Source organism: Oryctolagus cuniculus, chromosome 19 (genome assembly GCF_964237555.1).
Source record: "Oryctolagus cuniculus chromosome 19, mOryCun1.1, whole genome shotgun sequence".
In the NCBI taxonomy this organism is placed as follows: Eukaryota; Metazoa; Chordata; class Mammalia; order Lagomorpha; family Leporidae; genus Oryctolagus; species Oryctolagus cuniculus.
Genome location: NC_091450.1, coordinates 66,670,750 through 66,694,890, shown reverse-complemented (window position 1 = coordinate 66,694,890; position 24,141 = coordinate 66,670,750). Strand labels below are relative to the sequence as shown.

General features: G+C 43.0%; 1 protein-coding gene across 8 annotated transcripts in view; it reads right to left on the bottom strand.

Annotated features, from left to right (window-relative positions):
* LOC103345442 (uncharacterized) overlaps positions 1-24,141 on the bottom strand; it is a 39,698-nt gene that overhangs the window by 149 nt on the left and 15,408 nt on the right. The window contains exons 1-13 of one of the 8 annotated variants that reach the window (XR_011384687.1): positions 15,726-22,602; positions 14,099-14,209; positions 13,379-13,576; positions 10,631-10,828; positions 9,281-9,377; positions 8,323-8,531; positions 7,108-7,159; positions 6,131-6,306; positions 4,697-4,745; positions 3,906-4,087; positions 2,782-2,845; positions 1,802-1,970; positions 716-784 (exon numbers count right to left, since the gene is read on the bottom strand). Coding sequence is in view for 1 of the 8 variants with exons in the window: in XM_070064758.1 (XP_069920859.1) it covers positions 1,847-1,970; positions 2,782-2,845; positions 3,906-4,087; positions 4,697-4,745; positions 6,131-6,306; positions 7,108-7,159; positions 8,323-8,531; positions 9,281-9,377; positions 10,631-10,793 (1,116 nt within the window). In the remaining 7 variants the exon portion in view is untranslated. The other 7 variants (XR_011384688.1, XR_011384685.1, XR_011384690.1 and 4 more) reach the window with 7 other exon arrangements.

Below are 24,141 nucleotides of genomic sequence, written 5' to 3'. Positions count from 1 at the left end.
TAAATCTTGCAAGGAGTTCAAAGGGTTGTTACCCAACAGGGACAGGATCATCCTCTAAGAGCTATCTGATCTGGATCATCCCCAGGTTCAGATAAAGTGAGTTTTCACATGGATAGGGAAGATTCAGTAGAACTTAGGGACGACTGCACAGAAAGATGGAAGGAAGGCCAGAAGCCATGCCGAGGAGAAGAGGGCTCTAGAACCCATTCCCAGACCCTGGGGACAGAAAAGGACAAGCTGGCCAGAAGCCAATTCTCTAGCTTCAGGGAAAAGAATCACCTTTATGGAATTCTGCCACCCAGTTAAACTACTTTAGTATCCTCAACCACCTCGGGATTGAGTCTCACTTCTGTCAGCCCTGTGGAGTGTGTCGGTGCATTGGACATTCCCTGTCTTTATCAACATACTGCATCAATGTTGATGAGGGACACTTTTAATGGAGACCGCACAAAACAGTACATTAGGAATAAACCGGACTGATGACTGGTTCTGTGAGAAATTTATGCAGCTGTCCAATGGAAGTTGGAGAGAGGTGGCTGACCTGAACAGTGTTTGAGGCCCACTACAGCACAGGGAGCTTGCAAGAGTTGCTCCCTGAGTCTCGTGGGAGGATCTTTCCATAGTATAAATGGCTCACAGGACACGTTCCCTCCTTCCAGTGTTGCCTTATCCAGATGACCATAATAAAACACTCTCAACCCATCTGTAGACTTACCTGGGGATAGGCTCAGCCTGGACTGCAGTTGCCACCTCCCCTTCCTCCTTTTGTAGGAAAGGTCTTCCACTGTAAAAATGGCCATTGGGGCCGGATGTGGTAAATGAGATGACATGTAAATGAGATGGCATCATAAAGCTCAGGGGCTGCCCACTGTCACGGAGCTTCCAAGGACACCCATGCTGTCTGGTTGTTTCAGTGCCTATGCTAATAAGAGCCTCACACCCATGTGGACATGCCTGAAGTGGCAAGTCTACTGCCAACCCAAGGAGAACTCTCTCCCCATCTGGGGAGTGTGGTATCCCACACATTAGGCATCCTGATCTTTCACAAGGGGGAAGCAGCCATCAGCCATCTGGGTCCTCGGTCTATGTGCTCTAAGAGACTGACCACACAACTTGGGGCTAGTCCCAGGCTCATATGAGCACCCTGCCACAACATAAACATGTGAAGCCCATAGATGTTCACACACACAGGAATGTTTTGATTCCATGTAGCACTGTGGCACTTAGTGGATCCTGACAGGTCAGCAGAGGCTACCCCAGGGTGGAACCCTCTGCACATGGCCCAGGGTTCCAGATGAGGAGTGATGACAATAGAACAGGAATGAGAGAGACAGCATGGCCTAGTTCAGGGGCATCAGGTTAAGGATCTCAGGCCGAGAAAGTAGCCATGATTACAGTTCCGATCAGGCATGCAGTGTTATGTCACATGGTTGGGGCAGGGGTCTCACAGGGAAGCCTGCCACTGCCCAAAGGCATCCTACTCATCCTATTCACAAGCATGAGTTAGCACAGGCTGCATAGCTGGAGCCATGCCATCACTCTGGCCTCTGCTACATAGACATGGATGGGTCCAGTGCAGGAATACAGAGCATAATCTGGGCTCTGAGGTTAAGAAACACCTGAAGACACTACATCTGTGCTTTGAACTCCACCCAGGGTTCTCCCATAGTCCACTCAGATGTAGCCAGGGGACAGCCTCTCACATCACCACCTGTCCTTGGCAGGTTAGATCAAGCAGTGCATTGGGGTGCACTCAGGAGATTTGGCAAGTCTGCAGCAAGAGTCAAATCAGAGGACTTACCCACATTGGCCTCAGCACAGCAGACGGGCTGCTGGATTGTACATTTCACAGTCTCAGACCAGGCCTGGGCTGGTGCTTCAGGCTCATCAGCCCAAAATCCACAGAGCAGGTAGGATCCATCTTCCTTGAGGTATCTGGCCCTTCCAGTGGGGTTGGATCTCCACACACCCTGAGGTGTGAATGCAGAGGGGAGGACAGAAGAGGTGGAAAAGATGAGGGCTTAGCACAAGGTCATTCAGTTCCAACCCAGTTCCACCAAACCTTCCTAGCAGTCTGAAAGGGTCTGTTAATCAAAGGGATAGGACCATCCTCTATAAACCATCCAGTCTAGATCTTCCCCTTGTTCAGACAATGTGAGTTTTCACAAAGATAGGGCAGACCAAGCAGGACATAGAGAGGGTTAGACAGAAACACAGGAGCAGAGGATGCTGTCAGCTAAAGGCCAGAAGGCACATCAGGAGCAGAGGGCTCTGGTGCCCCTCTTCCAGCACCCTTGGGACAGGAAAGAACAAGCTTGCCAGAAGCCAGTTGTCTAGTTTCAGGGAATAGAATCCCCTTGGCGCTCAATGTCCCAATGAAGCTAAAGCACTTTAATATCCCAGACCACCTTGGGACTGTGTGCCCATTTCTGTGAGCACTGTGGAGTGTGTCAGGGCATTGGACATTCCCTGTCTTTGTCATTGTACTGCAGGGATGTGGATGAGGGACAAGTAGAGGGGCTGAGGGAGTGGCTCCTCACTTCGTGAATGCCACACAGAAGCAGTTCATTCCCAGGGGAACTTATGCAGTTGTTCAGCGAGGTTAAGGGCACAGTGTTTGGGGCCTGACTCAGCACATGGATTTTCCAAGATGTGCTCCCGGAGTCTTCATGGGAGGACCTTTGAGTGGTATAAATGGCTCTCAGGGCACTTCTCTCCTCTCCGTGTCTGCCACCTCCACATGTCCATACAAAAATACCCTCAACCCATCTGTAGATTTACCTGGGGATAAGCTCAGCTCTTTCTGCAGATACCACTTCATCCTTTTGGGAGGAGGTATCATACCCTGCAATGGAGAAAAATGAGCAGGAAATGGTAAATGAGATGACATGCAAATGCTATAGCAAAGTAAAGTACAAGTACTGTGCAATGTCCCATTAGCATCTGAGGACTTCTATGCTGTCTGCCTGTGGCACTGCCTCTGTTAGCAACTGTCTCATTCTCAGGAGGTCACGCCTACAGTGGCAAGTCCTCTGTCAATAAATGGAGACCTCCTTCCCTGTCTGGATAGCATGTTATCCCACATAATAGGCATCCTGATGTTCCACAAGTGGTCAGCCACTTTCCTCACTAAGGGTCCCTGGCTATGCATCAGGTGTGCTCTAAGAGATTAAATACAACATAGGAGGCTCATACCAACTGCCTCCCCCCTATACATCAACTAATGGGAGCTATGGGCTCTTAGGGTCAAATACCTTAGGGTATTTGGGATGGACAAGTGTAACCCATGAGTCTTCCATTCATGGGAGTCCTTGCAGTCATGCAGGGTAGGCTGATAGGCATGAAAATTACACTGGATGCTTCAAGATGGAACTTCAAGACATGGCCAAGGGTTCTACATCAGTGAGGTGTAAAGTCAACATGGAAGACAGAGTATGGACTGGTTCAGGGAGACCTGGGTAAGATCACATGCTGAAAGCTGGTCATGATGGCAGCTACCCTGGCAGCCATGCAGTGTCATGGCATGTGGCTAGAGCAGGGATCTCACAAGAAAGACTGCCACTGCACACAAAAACAATTCCATTATCCCAAGTGGAGGCCTGGCAGAAACCATGCCACATGCATTTTAAAGGCTCCATGGCCACTGCAGGTGCCTCAGGCAAGGAGACCCAACAGGGACTTTGAGGCCAAAGGTGTTTGTGACCCAGGGATATGAGGCTAAGACTAAGGTGTAGACCCATGCTATCATTATGTTGCAAACTCCATCCTCACACCTGCCTCCATCCATCCACATGTGCCCTTAGGATTTCCCACCACATCACACCTTTCACCAGAGGGCCAAGGATGTTATGGTGAATGCAGGAACTCCAGAAGGGCTGCAGCAAGATTCCCAGTGGGACACTCACCCTCAATGGCCTCTATCCAGTGGATGGACTGCTGGGCTAAGGGCTGCTGGACCCTGGCCCAGGCCTGGGACAGTATTTCCAGCTTGTCCCCCCAGGAGGCATGCCACATGTAAGGTGCATCTGCAAGGTGTGTGCATGCTGTGATGCGATGCCCTTCAGCTAGAGATCGGTTTTCACACAATCTGAAGTGCAAATGTAGAGGGGAGATGGAAAGGATGAGGGTTTAACACACAGGCATTCCTATCCACCCCAGTCCCACCTGGCTTTCCTAGCAGGAAGAAAGGGTCTGTCATTCATTGAAAACATGCCATCATCTAAGAGCCATTGGACTGTGAACTTCCCATTCTGAGACAAAGTGAGCCTTCACAGGGAATGGACAGACCCAATAGGATGCAGATTCAATGCAGGACTCCTGGCCCCATTTCCTTCAGCACTGGGGCATGACCCAAGACATTGGCCACTTGCGTCCTTATCAAAGTCCCATGGGAACACTGAGGAAGGAGAAGCAGAGAGGCCTAGGGAAGGGCTCCCCAATTTTTATGGAGGCCACACAAGCTGTGAAAGCAGCAATGGCCTGGAAACATGACTGGATCCCAGGCCACCACATGCAGATGTCCAATGGAGGTGGGAGGTGGGGATCCACCTCAGCACATGGAGAAAAGTGGTGCTACCAGAGTCCTCAGAATGAGCTCTGAGGGGGTAATTACTCCGTGGGGCCCATTCTCTCCTCCCCATGCCTTCTACCTCCAAATGTCCATACCAAAGAACCCTCCATCCATCTGTAGACTTACGCAGGTTTGGCTTCATGTGGCACTCTGTCCTCAAGGGAATTCCCATAGACTACAATAAAATTTAGATAGGTAAGTTGCTGTGAGACAAAGAGCCCAATTATAGGTCATAACATCCCCAGAGGCCCAGGGAGATGCCTGCTGACAGCTGTCTTGGTGGCCTTTGCCCATTAACAGGGGACCACATCTCTCTTCCAGTCTGGCCTGCCTCCTACATATCAGGCATCCCCAAACTCCAAAAGGGATCAGCTGCTGTTTGGCCCTGTGGGATCACTGCAAGTGGACCAGCTGGTTTCTTCCTCAACAGCTGCCCTAAAGAGCCTCCCCACAACTAACAGCCAGGCCTTTGTGGTTCTCATGTTGTAGTGTGCCATAGGTTGGATGGGGAAAGCCCTGGAACCTATTCCCATAGGGTTTTTTTTTTTTTTTTTGGACAGGCAGAGTGGACAGTGAGAGAGAGAGAGACAGAGAGAAAGGTCTTCCTTTGCCGTTGGTTCACCTTCCAATGGCCGCCGCGGCTGGTGCGCTGAGGCCGGCACACCATGCTGATCCGATGGCAGGAGCCAGGTACTTCTCCTGGTCTCCCATGGGGTGCAGGGCCCAAGTACTCAGGCCATCCTCCACTGCACTCCTGGGCCACAGCAGAGAGCTGGCCTGGAAGAGGGGCAACCGGGACAGAATCCAGCGCCCTGACCGGAACTAGAACCCAATGTGCCGGTGCCACAAGGTGGAGGATTAGCCTAGTGAGCCATGGCGCTGGCCCCCATGGGGGTTTTTAGGGTCATGAACACACCCCAAATGTTAGGGACCTGTGAGAGTCACAATGATCGGACTGGTTCCCTCCACATGGCAATCAGTGGTATGGCCAAGGGCTCTAGATAAGGAAAGAGTGACATCAATTCAATGTGGGAGAGTGACATGCTGTCTCAGTTTAGAGGTTTTGGGTCTTTCATGAGATCACAAGTGGAGAGGGTAGCTTTGATGATAGTGGCCCCTACAGGCAGTGTGTCATAGCATGTGACTGGGACAAGGATCTCACAAGGAAGACTGTCACTGACCACTTAGGATCCACTAGTACAAGTGTAGGCTTGGAACACACCATGCCATGTGCACAGGGCTGGTGCACACCACGCTGGGATCCACAGACTGCTGCCATGTTGTCACCCCTGCTAAAGGAGCTGCAGCACAGCAGTGTGCTAAGGAAAACCACCCTTTGGGGAAGCAGAGCTACTGGGTGAACACACAGGTGTAGACCCACATGACATCTTTGCTTCAAGCTCCCTCTGGGGGTTCTTAGGCTTTCCTTTCTAGTCCAACTAGAGCAGCCCATCCATTGCCCAACCACGCCAGGGTCTTTGTGAGAGCAGGGCAAGTATGCTGGGGTTTACTCCTTACCCTAAGTGGCACTGGAAGCACCCCCCCAGTTGGTGTACTCACCTCCAAACCTTGTGCACCATGAGTACTCTTCCAGCACTATCATCCAGCCACCACCAGGATAATGCTGCTGCATAACCAGCGTGGCTTTCATGACGATGCACCAACAATATTCACCCATGACCAGCCCTGGTACCAACTCAGGCTCTACTTGAGGTGGAAAGCACCCACTGATCCTGCTGGATTAGGAAGGGTGGAGAAGTTATCATGGTAGTTAAGGTACTAGAGGGCCCTATCAGGCCTGCATCACAGGCAGGTTGATTCTGCCACCAATGAAAATGGGCCTTTCAGCTAACAGTTGTCTGAGCAGGATCCTCCCCTTGCTGAGCAAAGTGAGGAACTGCAGGACGTGGAGGCACAGCATGAGCTACAGGTGGAGGCACCAGAAAAAGGATGGAGAGATGGTGTTGGAAGATGGCCAGGATTCCGGCTGAAGAACAAAGAGCTGTGATCTCAGTAATGGAATCCTCATGACACCCAGATACAAGCAGAACAAATAGTGTTTGTCACATTCGACAAAATCAGTTGAATATTACTAATCTCAGGTGTGGTAATGTACCTGCTACAGCACAGTGGGCTTCTAGTTCTGTGGCCACCCTGATGGCTTTCTCAACATTTTGGTATGGTATTTTCCCCTGTACTTCTTTCTATCAGCCATCTCCATAAACACAGAGATGAGAAGAAAAAAAAAGAAGATAAGGAACCCTGTCTTTTAATCTATGCACAACAGAAGTAATAACTGCATAAGACCCTGTAAAGTCCAGTTGATCTGAAGCAAGCTAATGGAGACCACATGGGTGTTTGAGGAAGAAATGGCAATCTCTATGGGTACCAAAATGATTACAATAATACTCTTCATAGAGAAAGTGTGATCGCCTAGGGTGTGTGAAATCCTTCCATTCAGCATATTCAGTTTCTCCCTAAAATGTGAGTCCCCAGATGTCAATATCAATGAAATATCCATGATTCCTTAGTCTTACCTGGGGCAGATTAAGTCCCAGCAACCACCCTTCATTTGCATCATTTCTTTTGCTGCAAATAAATTCCAACAGGGATGGTCAAATTAGGGAGGTCCTGGTACATGTGCAATCCAGTTCCTGACAATGACACAGTAATACCCATAAACTCTATTTGACAATGGCATACTGTGAGAGAAATATTTCCTGTGCTAACCCTTTGAGCAAAACCTTCTTGGCATGAAAATCAATATCCAAACCTCTTTGTCTTGAAAACAATGAACCTCATCTTTTCCCCACTAATTCTGGGAAACTACCCTATCTGCATCCTAAAAGAATTAAAAGTTATTCACTTTTCTCCTGTTAGAATGCCAGAATGTAGATGATTTAGAGGAATCTATGCACTGGGGTGAGACTGAGGATGAGATGTATTCAATTTCTTCTCAAGATTAGTCTTCTATGCTTCACAGAAACAGTTGTCATTCATGACCACTACGAGCTACAGTGGTCATTGTTGCCTCTGGAAATCTTGGAAGTATGGAGTGGCTTCAATTTTATGTCCTAGGTTTAGATGGATAATGAGCTGGAAGAAGAGAACTTAAAAGATACAGAGGATGGGCTATGTTTGGAGAAATGTGGGTTTTGTCTGCAACAGAGATGTAGACAAGATGCCTCTGGCAGTGTGCAAGCATAGATCATCAAGAGACAGATTCTACTTCCTCAAGTATATTTAACGATGCCACATGGCAAAGGCTGTGTCCTATTTAAAATACATGTGTAATTGTTCCTAATGGCAATGCCGCAACTGCCAGGCAAATGTTTAATGGGCCCACTCCGTAGAAGAGGAAACAGAAATACAGAAAAGATAAATCAATGATCTTTCTACAGTCAGTGAAAACAGTGCTGAGGACACAGATGGGCCCTTTCACTCTCAGCACAGGGCTCAATCTCCCTCTTACAAGCCACCACCTGTCCCAGCCTCCTTCCTGTCCTTTCAAACTGGATGGATACTGCATCTTGATCAAAGGCCACCTGCACTGGGGAAAATGGAGACTTCTGAAATGCTAGGAACTTCAAGCCTGTGCATTTCTCACTCTAGTTCTCATCCAGAATTCCTGATCATGTCATGGCCACAGATATTTCAATGAAAACAAGGTAGCAGGAAAATGTCTCCTGCAGGGAAGTGGAGTCTCCTGTAAATTTGAGACTTTCTGAAATCAGAGCCTGAGGCTCCCTTACCCAGGCTACATTTGTAGACAAGATGCTTTACCAGCCTGACGTGAACAACCAGTGGCTCCAGCAAGCCCCGTGTGTAGTGGCTGTCAGGGTCATGCTGGGTGAGGAGGGCTCTGGGATGTAGGCTGAGATGACAAATCTGTGTCTGTTTTCTTGACTTCTTACGTAGCCGGTGCCACTTGCGGGTGTGTGCCTTATTTACATGGCATTTCCTAAGGTAGGACAGGAGAGAAAATGTAAGGATAGAAATATGTGCATGATACCATCTCTGTATTTCAACAGATTTCATGGAGAATTCTCTCACAGAGCCCTGCAAACAGCAGCACTGACAGGTTTGGGTAAATGCTTGTGGTGAAGAAGACAAAACGAGAGCTTCCTCTGTGTTAGAGGGTGACCCTGTGTTCAGTCCACATTGCCAGGACTCTTCCTTCATCCCCCACATACAGAAGCTCCTTTAGCTGCTCACTTTAACCACAGGCATTTCCAAGTAAAACACATAGCCCAATGTGCAGTGACAACACCAAGGTGCACTCAGATGCATGTCCCTTGTTACTGGTGTTCTTCAGAAAGAAATGAAAGTCTGGCAGGGTCAATCTTAGTCAATATCCCCAATCAGGAGGTGATGGTGATCTAGAGAGAATGACACGGTGATGACAATACATCATGTGCATACCACGCCATGCGTTGCTCACTATCCTCTGTTTGGTTAGTTATGAGAATTTGAACTCAAGAAATTCCTTGTTTTTTGAAAGAGAAAAGGAGGCTTTGATAAGCACCACAGCCCATCATGCAGTATTTTCATTGTTGTGCATATGTTTTATAAATATTTATGAGATAAGTCCCCAACATGTAAATTCCTGCCCTTCTTCCGATGCAAGTCTGTCTCACCAGCTGAGCTGGCCCACTTCACTGATACCACATATATCTTCCTCCTGCTTGTAATGCCCGAAGCCCCACTTACTTGAACTCTGCAGGTGCCAGCTTCTCAAGCTGTGGAGTTCCAAGTGCTGGCTTCGCCCTTAGCCTGGATTGAATCACCTCTTGGCCCTCACTATAATCTGAAACAGACACACGTGCCTCAGTGGACAGCTGAACACACTGCCGAGGCCACTGTCTCTAGGGAGGAGCCACTCTAGTACCACACTCCAGGTAAGCATTTCTTCATCTTTGTCTCTTCACCTCCCAACAACAGGATATCTGATAATCCCCCATTTAGAGTGAACAGTGTTCCAAGGTGAATGGTGACCTGACAAGGCAGTTCAACTGGTATTTGACAGAATCAGAATTCCCTTCCACTAAGCTGTGACTGAATCATGTGCAGTGTAGTTACCACACCTTACAGGTTTTTAAGTCAAACACTAACTTGTAGCATGAAGCAGTGACCTCCAGTATGGTTGGTAAAGTATACTAGCACTGGGGATAGTGGTTCTTCTATGCTGAGAAGTTCAACTTTCATGTTTGGGAAGTTTCCAAAGACAAAATCACAGCTAAGTAGAATTGTGTAAAAACAGAGTGCTAAACATCCAAAGGCCCTGAAAGAAATATATACACCTACTAATACAGCTCCTGTTAAATTAGAAAAAAAAATGAAAAGGAATGAATAAATCTACTCCAGGCCAGGAATTGCCTTACATATTGTACAAAAAATATATCCCATATTTCATGGCAACAATTTACAGAGGTAGGAATTATGACAGCACTTGTGGGAACCGAGGAGGGGTCTAAGGCATGCAGAGATTGGCAAGTTGGAGAAAAGCCCAGGGAGGGTCTCAGATTCCCTGCTCTACATTCTGCTCTGTGCTACCACAGAGACTCAGGAGCCTTCTTCCTCTTCAAGAAGAGCTTTTGTTCCATGAGTGGGTTTCCCCCTGACCAGGGCAGTCCTTGGTCTAGACAATGTCATTTACAAGTACCACAATGTCAGCACAGACTCCATTAGCACCTATAACAGAGATCTTGTGGACTCTTCACATTTCTCTGTGTGACCAGCACAAGGATTTGCCAACTGGAACTCAAAAAAGAAGCTTGAATTGAGTGGAAGTTCATTAGTCACACACATGAAACCCACACCAGCTGGTACAGGATACAGAGGGTGCTAATTAACTGACATCTCACCCTACACTTAAATGAAACACAAAAAAGTTGTTTGGTTATTCCAAATTGACATGTAAATAGCTTATACGGTTCTCAGAATACTGTAACAATGGATTTTCTTAGGATAAAGAGAAGAACCAAACCTAGAAAGCCTTTATTTTCTCAGAGGGACAAAATTATCATTTACCACTTTAGTGAGAGGACCTATGGAACTCACTGTTTTCCTCTTGGTGGAGGATGAAGCTGAAATGACGAACTATCTCTTTCAGATCTTGTATTTCCTGCTGGTTCTCTGCTAGTCGGCAATGCAATGCCTGGTTACACGCAATCATATTATTTTTATTGGCTGGATCGGATGAAGGGCTCAGTGGTACTGCCATTCTGATGGTTTTGGAAGACCAGAGGGCTCCAGAGACTAGGTGGAAGATACCCAAGAACAGAATGAGTTACAACAAATGACATTCAATAGCTCTAATGAGGACTGGGGATGACAACAGCCATATTTCTGAACTTACTATTGGGAAACACCCCACAGAACTTCAAAGTCTTCAATCAAAATCCTGTCACTATTAAATGATCAACACTCAGCTTTTAAGTGACTTCTTATTACTCAGTCACTATCACAAGTGAGAGAACGAACTCCCTGCTTGCCAGCTTGCCAAGTAACTGTTGGAAGTAGCAATAGCAGAATGAGAAGATGGCCGGTACTGGAATGTTAGGAGTTGTTGACTTCCTGTCACCAAGGATACCTGGTCCCTTCTTAAAGGCACCACCAACTCATTCCTCATTCTCAGGAGCAGCGCGCCCAGTGCTGATTTTAAACACCTGCATTTTCCACTAGGAAAATCTAAGCACATTTCCCACTCTCCCTCCCTCCCTGTGGTGGAAAACACTAAGGAAGAATTCATTCCCAAACAAGTGTTATTTTCTCAAAGTGCTCTCAGGAAGTCACTCACCCTGCCTTTCTGTTAAAATGGGTCTCCAGGCTTTTACTCCAGGGAGACATGTCACATGATAAACTACTAAGATGCTCTTCTCTGGGTTTCTGCAAGCCTTTCTATAGCCATTAAATAGTGTGGGGTCAGAAAGCAGAGTAAAGCATGTACAGAATGAAAAAATAATAATTTGTGTCCCGTCCTGTCTCAAAATATTTTTGGCTGTACTCAGTGTTGTAATGGCTTCTTTTCCCTCACACAGGCAGCATGTTGCCATTTCACACTACTAAAATCAGTTAGACTTCCCTACATCCTAAGTCCTTCCTCAGACTTTAGGGGCATTGTTTTGTTTTTGGTGTCACTAAACACAGTATTTCCTACTTGTTACTTGCATGTTTTGTTCTAAACCCAAAAGAGATCATTTTATTTTTTTTTATCTTTTATTTAATGAATATAAATTTCCAAAGTATGTCTCATGGGTTACAATGGCTTTCCCCCCCATACCGTCCCTCCCACCCACCACCCTCCCCTTTCCCACTCCCTCTCCCCTTCCATTCACATCAAGATTCATTTTCGATTATCTTAGTATACAGAAGATCAGCTTAGTATACCTTAAGTAAGGATTTCAACAGTTTGTTCCCACACAGAAACATAAAGTGAAAAATAATAGATGATTTTTTTTAAATGATGATGAAATCAGATCAGACCTATTGTCATGTTTAATCCCAGTGAGAGTCAAGTTGGGAATTGATAGTTTCTTTTTTTTTTTTTTTAACAGAAGATCAGTTTAGTGTACATTAAGTAAAGATTTCAATCGTTTGCACCCCCATAGAAACACAAAGTGAAATATACTGTTTGAGTACTCGTTATAGCATTAAGCCTCAGTGTACAGCACATTAAGGACAGAGATCCTACATGAGGAGTAAGTGCACAGTGACTCCTGTTGTTGACTTTACCAATTGACACTCCTGTCTATGGCATCAGTAATCTCCCTATGCACCAGTCATGAGTTTCCAAGGCTATGGAAGCACCTTGAGTTCTCCGACTCTTATCTTGTTTAGACAAGGTCATAGTCAAAGTGGAGGTTCTCTCCTCCCTTCAGAGAAAGGCACCTCCCTCCAAAAGAGATCATTTTAAAGATACCAAGGCACTCCAATAGTTTATCTATATTCTCCTGCATACACATAGTCACCATCTATGTCTAGAATAGATATGAAGCTGATGCTACTTTTCAGATGTGTTCCTTTGGTTCCAACACATATAGAGTTGAACAGGGCCCAGTGGTAGTTCTTATGCAATGTTAACTGATAGATTTTTTTTCTTATATGGTTGAACCCTATTGAATGATGGCTGAATTCCACTAAAAATCACTGTTAACACTGAGCATGCTTTTGCGGTGCCTGGTGATCCACTGTGTGCATGTGCAGTACAAGCTGATACTGTGGTGGGAACACTCACCTTCTCACTTTCTTGGCTTCCATTCCCAACCAGCTTTCATGAACTTCAGACTTAGGGGACTCTCCTGGAGTCCAGGTTTCTTCAGTTCAGCTGCTGGACTTATCTAACTTGGGGTGGCAAGGGGACTGACATTGGGATGCTGAATATTCCTCTTCAAGTAGAGGAAGAAGTGGAATGGATCGAATACCTTCTAAAGCCTCTCTACCCACCCCACACTGTCTCCCAAAGACACTGTATAATGGTATCATTTTGTGAAATGAATGAAAGGTTTCTTTTAAAATTTATTTTCTTATGTCAGTGGACTTGACATTCAGTGGCAGAAAGTAATATATATCAAGACCTTCCTTGTCAAAATGACAATCATGGGGAGCACAAAGTCACATATCTCAATCTCACACAGGGAAGAGCTTGGGCAGTGCTAGTAAAAGATCATTATAACAGTAACAACTACTTGAGTAGCATATGCCAGGCCTCTAGCTAAGTACTCTACACATGATGGCATTTCATTCTCACTACAATCCTTGAGATAGCAGTGTAAGCAAACACACCTACAGGAGAGGGACAGGCAGTACCTTTTTAGCCAGGTTTAAATGTTTGTGTTTCACTGGTTCATGCAGAGTGATCAGTGAACCAGAGAAGTATTCATTGCAGCATCATTTGCCTGTACAGAGGACTGCACTCCTGGATCATCAGGAGCAAAGTGCACAGGCGTCTGCAGCATTCTTCCATATGACATGAAACTATTCCGGTGACATAGACATACTCAGGTCCTTTAGGATATCAAGAGAAGTACAAGACTTGAGTCTTCATTTGAATGGCTTTCCTGGAATCCACTCTTTAATACTTAGCATTTCCTCTGAAGACTTTTGGCTTTTAGACCCACAATATATGCATATAGAGAATGTTTTACTCTTAGAAAGATGGAATCAGTGGCTTAGGCTTTCTTCCCTGAACTGAGATTTGTTCTGATTTCTATAGAGACTAAATAAGTATACAAGTAATACTTCCTCATACTTATTAGAGCAATGGAGTTATCAGGTTGGAACCCTCTGATGTCACTGAATTCACACGTGGTGGGATGATTATTATTTCAAATGCATTCAACTTGTGAGGAAAGCACTGCATTTCCACTTGCTGCTGATGTACAAAACAAGGTGGAGTGAGTATTGCCTAGGTCCCCCTGATGTGAGAACTGGAGCCAGATCTCAGGTACAGATCCCTCTATCCACAAATCCCTTTAAACATTTCCAATTAAGTTGACAGAAGTCTTTCCACATAGGTACATCACTTACCTCTACCTCATTTCTGCTAAAAGCCATTCACAAATTCAAAATTTTCATCTGAGGTTTGTCACAATGGATTGTCAGCACCACATTCTGGCCACTCTATTAATTGGAGATGCACTATTGGATAAAGATGCAGGGAACAAGAGCAGAGTGAGGGTGATAATTGGCACTAGGATTAAGATACTGCTTGTAAAGACATACTCTATGTCACTGGCAGGGCAAACATCACAGTTCAGCTTCCTTTTTCCGATTCCTGGGAGGAAGATTGGAAAATACTGCTACCAATGTGGGGGTCCTGAATTAAAGTCTGTTCTTCATTCGTAAGGCTGGCCCAGGCCAAGCTGTTGCAGGCATTAGTATAGTAACACAGGGGATGGGAAATCTCCCTCTCACTGGTTCCCCCTCTTCCTTTCTAATCATTAGAAATATGTAGCTATTATACAAATAAGAAACTGAGGCATGATGACATGAAAAGACACATTATTGCTATTACTATTGAAGTAAAATTCAGCTACCATAAAATCTACCACTGTTAGGCATACATTTGCTATATAGCAAAGAATTTCCAATTATCCCCAATTCTAGAATATTTTGATAAACTCTCCATTTCTATCTTACAATTCCTGGCATCCACTCCCCCACGTTCTCTCTGGAGATCCCATTTGGAATATTTCTGGTGCATAGAATAATACATTTGGCACTTTGCACCTGGCTTCTTTCACTTTGTGTAACATTTTCAAGGTTATCCAGGTTGTAGCATGTATATGTACTTACACAGATTTCTATACATGAGGTCTCCTGTCTGTTTTCACCTGCATCCTGTTGGATGTTCAGAGGGTGTAATGCTACCTGTGAAATCTATTAGCATCTATGGATTACAGTGCTATATTCACTTAATGCTGTGGATACTCTTTTGGTATAGCAGGTCCAGACTGCCACCTGTGATGTTTGCATCCATATGAACATTGTTTCATATACTGGCTACTTTACTTTTAATCCAACACATTTTTAATGGCCCAGGAAAGCAGGAAAGGATGACCCAAGTATGTGGATGCCTGTAACTCATTTGAAAGGCCTGGATGAAGCTCCTGGCTTCTGGCTTTTGCCTCATCCGGCCTTGCCTGTTGAATTCATCTGGGGAATGAGCCAGCAGTTGAAAAAATCTCTCTGTCTCTCCCTCTTGTTTTGTAACTCTGACTTTCAAATAAATTAATAAATGTTTTATGCACACCATTATAGCAGTAACAGTTTAGAATAGACACTTCTTCGGTTGGATCAGAAACTAAAATTTGAGAAATAGAAACTCAGTCATTATTTGTGACCTTTTCTTGAATAAACACACTTTCATTTCTGGTGTATCACTGCTATGCTGATGCATTATCACCCTTACAGAAGTCATTGCTGGCCCAAGTCAAAAAGAGGATCATCTGTAAAGGATGACTGTAGAAAGTGGGCTAAATGGTCAGTGTCTACAGAGGCAAATTGTACTCTCTCATTGTTTTTTTTCTAAGGTTTTTCTCTTAGCCAGCTCATCAGCTTGTCCCAGAACAATAAATCATTTCCTCCAGTATCTCTAGGATATTATGAACTCCACTCTGTCTCTTCCTATTGCACCCACAAACAAATTCATTACCTTGGATTGGTCCTGCAGGCAGAGCTTCTTCTCCAACTTGCTGAAGTGTGTTCAGGTCCTACTACTTCCATCAGACCAGAGCCTCATGGTCATATTCTTATTCTGCAGGAAGTGGTGCATCCACTCCCTATAAACCTAATCTGGGTCTATCAAGGAAGCTCCCTGGCCAAGTACACAAGTCACTGTGGAGTAAGTTCCTCTCCCAATCCTTACTGCTCAGCTCAGGTTGCCCCTTGAGGAGTTGGATGGTAGATCAAACATAAGTCAGAGTCTCTTTAAGTTTCTGACTCAGGTTATATTATTCTCACCCTCTTTCAGTGACATTTGATATAATGTTACCTGTTATTTCTTGGTCTAATTCTTGTCCCAAAACAGGCTTTCTTTGATGTGCTCCCTTGGCTCTTGAATCACAAGATGTACCTCAGCCCAGATGCTGCAGGAGACAAAGACTAAAGACCAAGTTCATCTCTCAGTTGTAGTTCACCAGGAATATGTTACACACATCACTAGCCCCCAGGAACTCAGAGAAGTCTCGTTAGGGACCTCAGAGTGGTAGAACATTGGGAGGGAAAGCTTAATGAACTTCTACTCGAATTCCATGCAGATCTCACATGGGTAGGAAAAAAAGGGGGGAGGGGAGGCATGCATCTCTATTCCCTCTGTCATCACTGCTACAGTGGCGACCTGTGGCCAGCAGGGGGAGAGCCTACACCAGTGTTGGACGCAGGCAGGGAGTAGATGCACAAGCTTTATTGTCAGTTGCACACAACTGGTTATCTGGTAATGAGAGCAGAGGGGGAAAGCTGCATAAGGGAGCCTTTTACAAGCCAGTACAATTGAGTGGCAAGTGGGGCTGAAGCAATTGAGTATCTGGCATGCCTACAAACCACAGATATAACCAGAGAGAAAAGAAGTCTACAAATACCTTGAACAGAGGCAAAAATCAAAAATAAGGATGACACTATGAGACCCCCAAAGGAACATCACAATATGTCAATATTAGAAAATGATGATGAAGAGATTAAGGAAATGCCAGAAACAGAATTCAAAAAATTAATCATTGGATTACATAGAAGCAATCAGAAGCAAATTCATGAACTAAAGAAAAATATATATGAATGAAAATTTTTCATATGAAATTGAGGTTTTAAAGAGAAATCAAAATGAAATACAAGAAATGAAGAATTCAATAGCTCACATAAAAATTTTAGTGAAAAGCCTTAACAACAGAGTAGGTGAGGCAGAAGAAAGAATATCTAAGCTAGAAGACAAATCCCTGAAAATTTTATAGTCAGACCAAAAGCAAGAAGAAGAAATCAGAAAACTAAAAACTACTGTTGAAGAGCTCCAGGATACCATCAAATGATCCATCATACAGGACGTATGAATTCCTGATGGCATGGAAAAAGAAAACAGATTAGAAAGCCTTTTTAGTGAAATAAGAACAGAAAACTTCTGTATTAGGATGGTGTGGCCATCCTAATATTAGACAAAATAAACTTTAACATAAAAACAGTTAAAAAGACAAAGGAGGATACTACATAATGATCAAAGGATCAATTCAACAGGAAAAAGTGACTACTTGTATATGCACCTAATTACAGGGTACCAGCTACCTAAAGAAATGTTAATGGATCTAAAGGGAGACAGAGTCTCCAATACAATAGTAATGGGGGGGGGACTTCAATACCCACTTTTAGCAATGGAGAGATCCACCAGAAAGAAAACCAGCAAGGAAACAGCAGAGTTAATTAACACTCTAGAACAAATGGATTTAATAGGTATCTATAGAACACTCCACTCTAAAGCCACAGAATACACATTCTTTTCACCAGTACATGGAACTTTCTCCGGAATTGGCCACATGCTAAGCCATAAAGAAAGTCTCAACAAATTAAAAAAAATCAAAATCATACCATGTGTCTTCTCTGACCACAATCAAATGAAGTTGGAAATCAACAACTTGGCAAACTCAAGAACATATACAAACACATGAAGATTGAACAACATGCTCCTCAGTGAACAGTGAAACACTCAAAAGGGAAGTAAAAATTTTCTGGAAACAAATGAGGATAACACAACATATCAAAACCTATGGGATATAGGAAAAGCAGGGTTAAGAGGAAAGTTTATAGCCATTGGTGCCTACATCAAAAATTTAGAAAGGTACAAAATAAAATGAGCTATCAACGCATCTCAAGGACCCAGAAAAATAACAGCAAAACAAACCCAAAACTAGTAGGGGAAAAAATGATTAAAATTGGAGAAGAAATAACAAAATTGAAATCAAATAAACAATACAAAAGATCAGCAAAATGAAAAGATCATTCTTTGAAAAAATGAGCAAAATAGACAAGCCATGGGCCCAACTAACTCAAAAAAGGAAGGAGAAGAATCAAATTAATAAAGTTAAAGACAAAAAAGGAAATGTAACAACAGGCACCACAGAAGTAAGAAAAATGATCAGAAATTACTACAAAGAGCTCTATGCCAACAGACCAGGAAACCTACAAGAAAAGGATAGATTCCTATAGATATAAAAACTACCTAAATTGAGCCATGAAAACAAAAAAAAAAAAAACTAGGCAGATCCATAACCAGTATTGAAATTGAATCAGTAGAAACTCAGAAACTAGTAGAACAGGAAAGTGTGATAGTGAAGAGAAATCAAAATGAAATGAAGAGCTCAATAGATCAAATGACAAATACATTAGAAAGCGTTAAAAACAGAATGGGTGAAGCAGAAGAGAGAATATCGGACTTAGAAGATAGAGCACAGGAAAACATACAGTCAAACCAAAGAAAAGAAGAGGAATTTAGAAATCTAAAAAATATTGTTGGGAATCTACAGGATACTATTAAAAAACCAACATTCGAGTTCTAGGAGTTCCTGAAGGCATGGAGAGAGAGAAAGCATTAGAAGGCCTTTTTAGTGAGATACTAGCAGAGAACTTTCCCAGTTTGGAGAAGGACAGACATCCTAGTACAGGAAGCTCATAGAACCCCCAATAAACATGACCAAAAGAGATCCTCACCACGACACGTGGTAATTAAACTCACCACAGTGAAACATAAAGAAAAGATCCTACAATGTGCAAGAGAGAAACGTCAGATTACTCTCAGAGGATCTCCAATCAGCCTCACAGCAGACTTCTCATCAGAAACACTACAGGCTAGGAGGGAATGGCGAGACATAGCACAGGTGCTAAGAGAGAAAAATTGCCAGCCCAGAATATTATATCCTGCCAAGCTCTCATTTGTGAATGAAGGTGAAATAAAGACCTTTCATAGCAAACAGAAATTGAAAGACTTTGTGGCCACTCGTCCGGCCCTGCAAAAGATACTTAAAGATGTGCTACACTCAGAAACACAGAAACACGGCCATCAATATGAAAGAAGGGAAAGGAAGAACACCTACCAGTAAAAGAACATGGGAAGCTCAAAGCATATACTAGAAAATATTTCTGGGAAAATGGCAGGGCAAAGTCACTATGTATCAATAGTCACATTAAATGGTAATGGACTTAAGTCTCCAGTTAAAAGACACCGTTTGGCTGACTGGCTCAAAGAACACAACCCAACTATTTGTTGCCTACAAGAAACACATCTCTCTAACACAGAGGCGTGCAGACTGAAAGTGAAAGGTTGGAAAAAGATATCCCATGCCAACAGAAACCAAAAAAAAGCAGGTGTAGCCATATTAATATCAGACAAAATAAACTTTAATACAAAAACTGTTAAGAGAGACAAAGAGGGACACTATATAATGACTAAGGGTTCAATTCAACAGGAAGATGTAACTATTATAAACGTATATGCACCTAATTACAGGGCACTGGTCTATTTAAAAGATATGTTAAGGGACTTAAAGGGAGATTTAGATTCCAATACAATAGTACTGGGGGACTTCAATACTCCACTCTCAGAAATAGACAGATCATCCGGACAGAAGATCAACAAGGAAACAGCAGATTTAATTGACACTATTGCCCAAATGGATCTAACAGAAATCTTAGAACTTTCAATCCTACATCTACAGACTTCACATTCTTCTCAGCAGTGCATGGAACCTTCTCTAGGATTGACCACATACTAGGCCATAAAGCAAGTCTCAGCAAATTCAAAAGAATTAGAATCATACCATGCAGCTTCTCAGACCACAGTGCAATGAAGTTGGAAATTAGCAACTCAGGAATCCCTAGAGAATATGCAAACACATGGAGATTGAACAATATTCTCCTGAATGAACAATGGGTCATAGAAGAAATTAAAAGAGAAATCAAAAATTTTCTGGAAGTAAATGAGGATAACAGCACAACATACCAAAACTTATGGGATACAGCAAAATCAGTGTTAAGAGGAAAGTTTATATCAATAGGTGCCTATATCAAGAAATTGGAAAGGTACCAAATAAATGAGCTTTCAGCACATCTCAAGGATCTAGAAAATCTGCAGTAAACCAGACCCAAATCTAGTAGGAGAAGAGAAATAATTAAAATCAGAGAAGAAATAAACAGGATTAAATCCAAAAAACAACATTACAAAAAAGCCAAATGAGGAGCTGTTTTTTTGAAAAAATAAACAAAATTGACACCCCATTGGCCCAACTAACTAAAAAAAGAAGAGAAAAGACCCAAATCAATAAAATCAGAGATGAAAAAGGAAATGTAACAACAGACACCACAGAAATAAAAAGAATCATCAGAAATTACTACAAGGACTTGTATGCCAGCAAACAGGGAAACCTATCAGAAATGGATAGATTCCTGGACACATGTAACCTACCTAAATTGAACCAGGAAGACATAGAAAACCTAAATAGACCCGTAACTGAGACAGAAATTGAAACAGTAATAAAGGCCCTCCCAACAAAGAAAAGCCCAGGACCAGATGAATTCACTGCTGAATTCTACCAGACATTTAAAGAAGAACTAACTCCAATTCTTCTCAAACTATTCAGAACAATCGAAGAAGAGGGAGTCCTCCCAAATTCCTCCTATGAAGCCAGCATCACCTTAATTCCTAAGCCGGAAAAAGATGCAGTATTGAAAGAGAATTACAGACCAATATCCCTGATGAACATAGATGTAAAAATCCTCAATAAAATTCTCGCCAATAGAATGCAACAAAACATCAGAAAGATCATCCACCCAAACCAATGGAATTTATCCCTGGTATGCAGGGATGGTTTAATGTGTGCAAGACAATCAATGTGATACACCACATTAACAGACTGCAGAACAAAAACCATATGATTATTTCAATAGATGCAGAGAAAGCATTTGACAAAATACAAAACCTTTTCATGATGAAAACTCTAAGCAAATTGGGTATAGAAGGAACATTCCTCAATATAATCAAAGCAATTTATGAAAAACCCAGGGCCAACATCCTATTGAATGGGGAAAAGTTGGAAGCATTTCCACTGAGATCTGGAACCAGACAGGGATGCCCACTCTCACCACTGCTATTCAATATAGTTCTGGAGGTTCTAGCCAGAGCTATTAGGCAAGAAAAAGAAATTAAAGGGATACAAATTGGGAAGGAAGAACTCAAACTATCCCTCTTTGCAGATGACATGATTCTTTAGGGGACCCAAAGAACTCTACTAAGAGACTATTGAAACTCATAGAAGAGTTTTGCAAAGTAGCAAGATATAAAATCAATGCCCAAAAATCAACAGCCTTTGTATACACAGACAATGCCATGGCTGAAGAAGAACGTCTAAGATCAATCCCATTCACAATAGCTACAAAAACAATCAAATACCTTGGAATAAACTTAACCAAGGACGTTCAAGATCTCTACGATGAAAACTACAAAACCTTAAAGAAAGAAATAGAAGAGGATACCAAAAAATGGAAAAATCTTCCATGCTCATGGATTGGAAGAATCAATATCATCAAAATGTCCATTCTCCCAAAAGCAATTTATAGATTCAATGCAATCCCGATCAAGATACCGAAGACATTCTTCTCAGATCTGGAAAAAGTGATGCTGAAATTCATATGCAGATGCAGGAGACCTCAAATAGCTAAAGCAATCTTGTACAACAAAAACAAAGCCGGAGGCATCACAATACCAGATTTCAGGACATACTACAGGGCATACCATTTCCTGTTCAATAAATGGTGCTGGGAAAATTGGATTTCCACGTGCAGAAGCATGAGCACCATTTATTGAATAGACTGTCCTTACTCCAGGAAATGGTTTTGGATCCTTGATCAAATATACATTGGCTGTAGATGTTTTGGTTGATTTCTGGTGTTTCAATTCTGTTCCATTGGTCTATCCATCTGTTTCTGTACTAGTACCATGCTGTTTTGATTACAACCGCCCTGTAATATGTCCTGAAATCTGGTATTGTGATGCCTCCAGCTTTGTTTTTGTTGTACAAGATTGCTTTAGCTATTCAAGGTCTCTTGTGTCTCCATATGAATATAAGAGTGGGAATAAGAGAGGGAAGAGATGTGCAATTCAGGACATGCTCAAGCTGACTTGCCCCAAACGGTAGAGTTAGAAACATAACAGGGGATTCCAATTCAATCCCATCAAGGTGGCATGTACCAATGCCATCTCACTAGTCCCAGTGATAAATTTCAGTTCACAATTGATCATAATGAAAGGACTAAGAGTCAAAGGAATCACATGAACAAGTCTAGTGCCTGCTAATACTAACCAACAGAATAAAGGGGAGAGCGATCCAACATGGGAAGCGAGATACACAGCAGACTCATAGAATGGCAGATGTCCTAAACAGCACTCTGGCCTCAGAATCAGCCCTAAAGGCATTCAGATCTGGCTGAAAAGCCCATGAGAGTATTTCAGGCATGGAAAGCCAAGACACTCTTGCAAAAAAAAAAAAAAAAAAAAAAAAAAAAAACCCTAAATGAAGGATCTCTGTGAGTGAGATCCCAGTGGAAAGAACAGGTCTTCAAAGAAGGATGTACCTTTCTCTGAAGGGAGAAGAAAACTTCCATTTTGACTATGACCTTGTCTAAATATGATCAGAGTCAGTGATCTCAAAAGGCTTCCATACCCTTGGCAGCTCATGACAAGAGCCTAGGGTGATTACTGATGCCATAAACAAGAGTGTCAATTTGTTATGTCAACAACAGGAGTCACTGTGCACTTACTCCTCATGTAGGATCTCTGTCCTTAATGTGCTGTACATTGTGATTTAATGCTATAACCAATACTCAAACAGTATTTTTCACTTTGTGTTTCTATGTGGGTGCAAACTGTTGAAATCTTCACTTAATATATGCTAAACTGATCTTCTGTATATAAAAAGAATTGAAAATGAATCTTGAAGTGAATGGAAGGGGAGAGGGAGCGGGAAAGGGGAGGGTTGCAGGTAGGAGGTAAGTTGTGGGGGGGGGAGCCAATGTAATCCATAAGCTGTACTTTGGAAATTTACATTCATTAAATGAAAGTTTAAACAAAAAAGCCATGCTCCAGGCAATCAGCCTTTCCTAACTGCCTTGGAGCAGCAAAACTTCTGCTTGCTGTCTCCTTTGCCCCATATGTGAATGGGATGAATCTGAGGAAGCACAAAGCACAAAGCTTCTGCCCAGCAAGAATTAAAGGACTCCTTGGTTAGCCAGTCCACTTCCTGTTCCTAACAGTGACTCTTTGGGAAATGATATCCCAGTGGCATTGCCACAAAAGAGGAGCTTATATACTTAGAGAGATGTTCGATGCAAATTGTTTATAATACCTGAGAAGGCATCTTTGATATATTTTGTATAGTAAAACATTGAGAACATTCTTTCTGATCTCTTCTTAAAATCCAAAGGGTCTAGTGAGACCCCCCAAACAACAGCAAAAATTCACACCAAGACAAGGACTGGGGATAGGGGAAAATCCCAGTTTTTGCTTTCAATTGTAAAATATAACAAATGCATGTTACTCCTATAGTTTAAAATATCTTTAAAGGATTCAACTGGCAAAAAAATTAAAAACAGACACAATTCCTTAGCTTTGAGGCTTGCAATCATGCCCATTAAATTCCTAGGCAAGGAACCAGTATTGTGGCATACAAGGTAAAGCCACCGCCTGTAATGCCAGCATCCCATATGTGCACTAGTTTGAGTCCTCGATGCTCCACTTCCAATCCAGTTCTGTGCTAATCTGCCTGGGAAAGCAGCAGATTTGGCACAAGCCCTTAGGTTCCTGCACAGATTGGTAACCCAGAAGAAGCTCCTGGCTCTGGTTGCAGCCATCTGAGAAGTGACCAGCAGATGGAAGATTTCTCTCTCTGTGTCTGTCATTCACTCCATAGCACCTCCTTTCAAATAAATAAAATAACCCTTTTAAAACATTAATAGGCAAGACTAAAGTAGGAAAATAACCCATTATGGAATTGGCATTTTTAGTCAAGACCATGGAAAGCTAGAAAATAAAGTTCGATAAG